Here is an 8,322-nt window from a genome sequence, read left to right as displayed (position 1 = left end):
AGATAGACAGACAGACAGACAGATAGACAGAGAGATAAGATGTAGCTTGTTGTCTAGTTGCTCTTCTTCATGCTTTTCTATGATGTGGTGTATTTAAATAAAAAGATTTTCAGTTTCCTCTTCCTCTCTCCTTATATAAATATGCAGACATATATGCGTATATATACCGCACTACATATAGTGTATAATCTCTTCACTTATACCCTATATAGTGGACTTGTATACTATGGTTTTCATTCATTTAGAACGGAGCCCATGTGTTAGTGTTTTATTTATTTATTTATTTATTTATTTAGATTTATTTTTCATTCAGGCCAACGCACTAGCTACCTTTAATTTAAAGGGGTCCTTGAGATGCGCCATGTGTCTGTGTGCTGCGGAGTTAAACTGAATATATCATTACTCATTTGTAAATATTGTCAGATAATATCATTACAAATCTAGTTTATGTTGTGGTGCAAATCTTAAATGTTTGAGTTCTAGCAGAGACGTGTTTAAATATAGCGCATGCGCGGTATGTTTATTTCGTACTTCCACACGTCATTATTTTTGCGTGTAATTATTTTTTTTAAAACAGTAAACATTTGTGCGCGTGACGAGGCACCGGTCGTGATTTTACTTTATTATTTTATTTATTGAATCTGAAGTACTTTGTTTTGCTAGGAATGATTTACCCGGAAGTAGATAGGAGACAGATCCGTACTGCGCATGCGCAGAGCCTACACGGTGGTGAGAGGTGAGGAGATGTCAGGTCGGGTCAGGATGGCTGAAAATTGTGCACAGGTAGAGAAAGACTGATGATTATATACTTTGTTTTTGCAATATAAAAACCAAGTCTTGGTAGGATTTACGTATTCATTAGAAAGTATTCGACGTGTAGAGATAAAATTGCATGCGAACATCATCCAATCAAGTTACATGCTGATTTGTTAGAAGTAAGGCAGAACCAAAATAAACAATATTACATAATCTCATTACTATATAAGATATAAAATATTAGATTTGACACTTTCATTGTGTGCTGTGTGTCATTTCGGGTTAATACCCACTAGGGCAGAGAGTTTATAGACTAATATTCATCCTTATTAGTCAGTTAGTTATTTGTAAGCACATCTGTGTGGGAAGTTACTCTAGCATAGGGGTGGGCTATATGACCAAAACATATATATCAAACTGTCAGCAAAAGAGTAGTACATTATTTTAAAAATATCATTTTCAGTAGTCGCTTCATCCTGATCAGGGTCACGGTAAATCCGGAGCTTATTCATCACAGGGCTCCATGCACACACATCCACATACTGTCATGTTTTTGGGAGATGGGAGGAAACTGGAGAACCTGAAAGTGTGTCACCCCTGATTAATGTTACTGCAGTTTATTACCTAGGCACTTCATGTCATTCACAGCTCTTAGCCAGGATTGAGGGGAGACGATCACTCAAAGACATGGATCAGCACATTTTCCCCGTAAATGGTGGTCCAGCTCAAGGTAACTGAATTCAAAATTCCACCTGCATTGCACTGCAACATGGAAACTGAAATCCATTTATCCATCCATCCATTCATACACTCATCCATTCATACACATATCCATCCATCCAATAATTCAACCAACCAACCATCCATCCATTAATTCAACCAACTATCCATCCATTCATCAATTAAGTCAACCAACCATCCATTCATCCATCCATCCCGACATCCATCCATTGATTTATCCAACCAAACAATAGAGACTGAAACATTTGCCATTAACTATATTTTGTTACCAATGAACTTCCATCCATCCATCCATCCAACCATCCAACCAACGAAGCAATCCAACCAACCGTGCAATGGAAACTGAAACACTTGTTATTAATTACTTCTTTACATTACCATCCATCTAGCTGTCCATCCTTCCATCAAACCATACAGTAGAAACTGAAATGCTTGTCATGACCCATCAATCCAACCAATCAACCAACCAGCGAGTCATCCATCTGTCCAACCATACAATAGAAACTTAAATGCTTGTCGTACGCAATTTATTGTTCACATTACAATCCATCCATCCATCTGTCCAATTGAAACTGAAGAACTTGTCATTAAAATATTTTTTGTTTTTCACCTCCAGGTGATGTCATTGAGTTTCACGGAGTAGAAGGGAGTGGTAAGACTGAGATGTTGTACCACCTCCTGAGCCGCTGCATCCTCCCCACACACTGCGGAGGCTTGGAGGTGGAGGCCTTCTTCGTAGACACCGACTACCACTTTGACATGCTGCGTCTGGTGAGCATCCTGGAGGCCCGTCTGACCTCGTCGCCGCTGGAGAGCGAGATGGAGGAGGTGGTCCGTTCCAGTTTGCATCGCCTCTCTGTGCTCCACTGCTCCAGCTCCGTCCAGCTCCTCCTCACTCTACACTATTTGGAGGGAATCCTGTGCAGCCGGCCCGCCCTCTGCCTGCTCGTCATAGACAGCATCTCCTCCTTCTATTGGATAGACCGCGCCAACGGGGGTGACAGCTTGGTTCGGCAGGAAGCCAACCTGAGGAAGTGCACCGAGATACTGGATAGGCTCAGGAGAGACTATGGCGTTGTCGTTTTTGCCACCACACATGCGGTTATGAGGAATTATTCATCCAGCTCGACAGCGTCTGGACCGGCAGAGCCGAGCAGATCCACTCCTTCATGGAAGTGCAGCTCGGACTTCGACAAGCAGTATCTTTGCCGAGCCTGGCAAAAATTACTAACACACAGACTTCTGTTCTCAAAAAGTGACCAAAGTAGTGTATCTGAGGACCACAAACAGCTTTTCTCTGTGGCAAGTAACACTGTAAGGACTAAAGGTGTTCATCGATGTGTGTTTTACGTCACAGAAGCAGGCGTTCAGTTTAGCGAGTGAGCTGAACTACACACATCTGTGCACATCTGTGATTAAATCCTTCGAATCAGCTGTTTCAGGGCACAAAACAACAGGAAGTGGCCAGGGTCTGCAGTTTTGGGTTTTTGCACTGTCTGATCTCTGGAAGAAGTGAACATTTATATAACATATAAAACAAGATAATCAGCAGGCGAAGGACAGTTTATAAGCAGTAGCGATGCTTTACAGATCAGAGGACTCATCATCTCGTCTCATTAGACATTTGACATTTTTCATATGTTAAGAATTAATTATTGATTTTGTTATTTTGTAACACAACATTGAATTTTAATAAAGAAGCTAGAAATAACGAGTTTTCAGACTTTTGATGTACGTACATGTGTTTAGCTTACACCTTATCTTGTGTTTATAGAGATTTTCTGGGTATAAAGCATCACTGCGTCAAATATGTGCATCTGATTTATTTATTTATTTATTTATTACTCACACATTTTTTTTCCACATTTTAGAATAATAATAAAGTCATCAAAACTCTGGAGTAACACAAATGGAACTATGGGAATTATGTTGTGATAAAAAAAATAAATAAATCTAAATAATTTAGTAGTTTATCATCTTCAAAGTAGACACGCTTTTTGCTAGAATTTCCAGAAAGGTATTCCTGTCATTTTCCTCAACAGATTTCTTGAGGAATTTCCCTGAGATGTTTTTTTTAAACCGTATTAAAGGAGTTCACGCCGACGCCGGACTCTTATCGGCTGCTTTTCGGAATATTTCACTCTGAGTCGTCCGTTTAAAAATATATTTTTGTAAATCAAATGTTAGTTTCCTTAAGAAACGAATACGTTGACGCGATTATATTTTTGTCTACGACACCGATTTCAAACATTTAATCACACACCTTCAGATCAAAAGGTTTTTAAGATCATGAGGAAACGTTTCAGTCAAGTGTCCACAAACTTTTGACTGGTCGTGTATACATGTGTATGTATAATATAAAAGCGTTGGAACGATGTCTTGCCTCAATCTGCTTTCATTACTAGGAGTGTTATTAAATGACGGTCCGTACAGGATTCCGCGGAATTTTTTGGTGATGGTCGCGGCCACAAACGTGATTTTTCTGCGACTACTTGAATCGGCGAAATCGCGAACGCACGAAATTGTTTTGCACGGTCTTTCACGGTGACGTTTGTGAGATGTCAGAGATGTTTGATGACATCACGTGACGCATCTTGGCGTCAAAACCTGCTGAAAAATTGCAAGATTCTCAGAATATTGCGTATTCTGCCTGATTTTGCGTTCCTTTTTGTGATCGCAAAATCACGAAATCTTGGAGGGACTGAAATGAGGTTGTTCTGGTACTCCTCATGTTATTCTGTGACTTGTTCCGCATTCATCTTAACTCACAAGTTGAAAATCAGAGAAAAACATGTAGGTGTGTGCTCTGTTCGCAACAAGTTAGCTAGTTTATAACGTGTTTGGCGAGTGTTACAGATTTAACCAAATAACGTGCACTGAACTCAGAGTTGAGGAGAACTTCCTAAGCCGAGGGGGCGTTTTCTTTGTTTCCTCCTACTCGGAGATCAGAAACGACAAGTTAGTCGAATACAGCGTCAGTTCACGTAAAGAAAGGTGCGTCCTCGGTGCCTTTCTATTTACAGTATCTCACAAAAGTGAGTACACCCCTCACATGTTTGTAAATATTTGATTATATCTTTTCATGTGACAGCACTGAAGAAATGACACTTTGCTACAATGTAAAGTAGTGAGTGTACAGCTTGTGTAACAGTGTAAATTTGCTGTCCCCTCAAAATAACTCAACACACAGCCATTAATGTCTAAACCGCTTAACAATCATGACCATCTTAACATCTTAACAAATATGACCAAAGCTATATCCCTGTTCCGCACATCACAGTGCAGGAAAGTGCTCAGAAAGGTAACAGTTCCAGGGTCCCCACTTCAATCCTGGGCTTGGGTTACTCTCTGTGTAGAGTTCTGCATGTTCACCTCTTGTCCCTTTGTGTTTCTTCTGGGTTCTCTTCCTAAAAACCTGACAGTCTCTATGTGTGAATTTCCATGTGCATGGTGCACTGAGATGGTCTGGCCTCATATCCAGGCTATATTCCTGTCTTATACCGGGACAAAGTGGATTACTGTATTAATGTATAGATACTGTATCTGGATTAGCAGTGACTGAACTGGTAAAATACACTGAGGATATGAGACTGAACTTGTAAAATGTGCAGTTAGATATCAGGCGAGTAGGAGCCATATAACGTCTAGACTTGGGCCTCCTGGATCATTGGTGGATTTGGATGTGAATGTAGAACACATCAATGAGAACCAGGTTGAATTGGGTGAACGTGGTGGAAATCAATAGCCTGTACCCGTCTACTCTCCTCTCAACCGTGACCTGCGCAGTCCATTAGGTATTGTAGACGGCCCTTCCATCATCACGAGTCCAATAGGGACAAGGTCTTTGTTGTTGATGGAGAAGGGGTTGTTTTGGGGGTACTGTTTCTGCCAAGGGTCCAGCAGCCACTGTTCTGAGTAGAGAAACATGGAAAGAGGGTGAGTAAACAGTAAGCTACGGGGTTGGTTCTTGATTTATATACTTTTAAATGGATCGATGCCTTGTGGCATCTGCAAGCTTAGTGTTAGTTCTTGTGAGCTTTCTCCCACACTCATTCAGCCTTGAGGAACCACTCGTCCACTGCCGGAGCCTCTGTCTAGGTTGGATTTCTGGTCGGTGCTCTCCACTTATCCATTCTAATGAGGACTCTAACAGATTCTGATGATCAGTTTAAAGTCTTTGGACAATTGTTTCCACTCCTCTAGTGCCGGCTTACTTCCTCACATCATAGTTTCGTAGTGAAAAGAAAGGACAGGGATAGAGTTCGGATGAATACCACGTCATTGTGATAATATGGCTCTTATTCCCACTTCTGGGGCATCTACCTCCTCCACAAAGGGCAATTTAGAATCAGGATGTTTTAGCACAGGGGCTGAGGTGTACCTTTACTAGGTCTCTGAAGGCTTGGGTTGCAGCAGAGTTCCATCTAAGCTTATTTTTCCTCCTTTCAGCAGGGTGATAAGAGGCGCTGAAATATTGAACAAGCATGTGATAGAAGTCGGCAAAAACAAGGACTCAGTGGAGTTTGTTGATGGTCCGAGGCTCAGGGCTAGTTGACTACTGCTTTGCCATTTTGACCCCTGCTTAGGAGTCTGGTGAAACAGGCATTTCTTAGCTTTGGCAAACAACTGGCTATCAAGCAAACATATCAGAACATTAAATACATGCTGAATATGTTCAGATTTGATATCCAAGTGTATTAAAATCTCTATACACTATAACAATTTGTCCAGCATGTCACATAACACATCACTGTTGAATGCCTAGAACACAGAGAGGAGATTTATCAATCCATATGGCATGATGAGGCTGTCAAAATGCCCATAGTGCTGGAAAAGACAGTTTTCCACTAATGTCCCTCTCAAATGCTGATTAGGTTGCATGCTCTTCAGCGGTGTAATGTGTTGAAGAAACAGGAGTTACACTCCTGTTGTAACTCCAGTGCTCCACTAATATTGGCACCCTTGATAAATATGAGCAAAGAAGGCTGTGAAAAATTGTCTTTATTGTTTAACCTTTTGATCTTTTGTTCAAACAATTCACAAAAATACTCTGCTCTCATGGATATAAAACAATTGCCAAGACAATACGGGTTTATCAAAACCTGTATATTTATTTTGTTGAATATAGGTGTGCAACAGTTATTCACACCCTTTTAGTCAATACTTTGTGCTACATCCCTTTGTCAAGATAACAGCTCTGAGTCTTCTCCTATAACGCCTGATGATGTTGGAGAATACATGGTGAGGGATCTGAGAGCGTTCCTCCATACAGAATCTCTCCAGATCCTTCACATCTCGAGGTCCACGCTGGTGGACTCTCCTCTTCAGTTCACCCCACAGGTTTTCTATGGGGTTCGGGTCAGGGGACTGGGATGGTCATGGCAGGACCTTGATTTTGTGGTCAGTAAACCATTTTTGTGTTGATTTTGATGATGTTTTGGATCATTGTCCTGCTGGAAGATCCAACCACGGCCCATTTGAATCTTTCTGGCAGAGGCGGTCAGGTTTTCATTTAATATCAGTTGATATTTGATAGAGTCCATGATGCCATGTATCCTAACAAAATGTCCAGGACCTCTGGCAGAAAAACAGCCCCAAAACATTAAAGATCCACCTCCATATTTAACCGTGGGCATGAGGTACTTTTCCATACGGCTACCTCTCTGTGTGCTCCAAAACCTCCTCTGGTGTTTATTACCAAAAAGCTTTATTCTGGTTTCATCTGACCATAACAACCTGTGGTGATGTAGATGACTTCAGATTGACTTCAGATTGTAGTTTTGGAGATTTTCTGACCCCAAGACACAACTAACTTCTGCAATTCTCCAGCTGTGATCCTTGGAGATTTTTTGGCCACTCGAACCGTCCGCTTCACAGTGTGTTGAGACGATGTTGAGAACAAAACTTCTTTTTAACTTATATATGCGTTTTGTCTCTTTTCATTTATATGCTGATGATACCCAGTTGTACATATCATTGAAAGCTGGTGATTCCATTCAGCCATTGTTGGACTGTCTGGACGACATTAACAGATGGTTAACAAATAATTTCCTCCAACATAATGATGACAAAACCGAAATAATTGTTTTTGGTCCCCTGAGATTGAGAGATGGTCTCACAAATGAGCTTCGTAACTATTTCCCCTCAATTTCTTCCCAGGTTAGGAACCTTGGTATCATCCTGGACTGAATCATGCTTAACCAAGCAGATAAATTCGGTTGTTAAGAATAGTTTTTATCAACTACGGATTATTTCTAAACTTAAAACATTTTTGTCTTTCCAAGATTTGGAGAAGGTTATTCATGCTTTTATCACATCGCGCTTAGATTATTGTAATTCACTGTACTCGGGTCTTCCTCGGTCATCTCTTGCTCAATGCAGCTGCAAGGCTGTTGACCAAGGCAAAGAAATATGATCGTGTCACCCCAATTTTAGCATCGCTCCATTGGCTCCATTTTAGGATTCAGTTTAAGATTCTGTTGTTTGTCTTTAAAACTCTTAATGATCAAGCTCCTTCCTATCTCAAAGATCTTCTCACACCACATTCATCTAACAGACTTCTAAGATCTTCTGATTCTTTTGCATGTCCCTCAGTCCCGGTTAAAAACAAAGGGGGATAGAGCTTTTTCAGTCGCCGCCCCTCGTTTATGGAATCAATTGTCACTGGATATCTGCCTCGCACCTTCTATTACCACTTTTAAAAAGAGGCTTAAAACATATCTCTTCTCCCAGGCGTTTTAATCTAATTTTTACTATTGTCTGTTGTGTGTCTTTATTTGGTTTTATTCTGTTTTCTATTTTACTTTCTTTACTCTGTTCAGCACT

At 40.7% G+C, this 8,322-nt stretch overlaps 1 protein-coding gene across 1 annotated transcript; it reads left to right on the top strand.

The window, feature by feature from the left end:
• The first annotated feature begins 82 nt into the window (after window positions 1-82).
• On the top strand, window positions 83-3,474 carry xrcc2 (X-ray repair complementing defective repair in Chinese hamster cells 2). Its single transcript, XM_053623326.1, has 4 exons — window positions 83-514; window positions 664-783; window positions 1,405-1,486; window positions 2,114-3,474. The coding sequence occupies exons 2-4, from the start codon at window positions 709-711 to the stop codon at window positions 2,878-2,880; spliced, it is 924 nt and encodes a 307-aa protein (XP_053479301.1). The 5' UTR covers window positions 83-514; window positions 664-708; the 3' UTR covers window positions 2,881-3,474.
• Window positions 3,475-8,322: the final 4,848 nt, after the last annotated feature.

This window comes from Ictalurus furcatus, chromosome 1, assembly GCF_023375685.1.
Source record: "Ictalurus furcatus strain D&B chromosome 1, Billie_1.0, whole genome shotgun sequence".
In the NCBI taxonomy this organism is placed as follows: Eukaryota; Metazoa; Chordata; class Actinopteri; order Siluriformes; family Ictaluridae; genus Ictalurus; species Ictalurus furcatus.
Note: the sequence above shows the minus strand (reverse complement) of the source record. Positions and strands in the feature narration are given on the sequence as shown.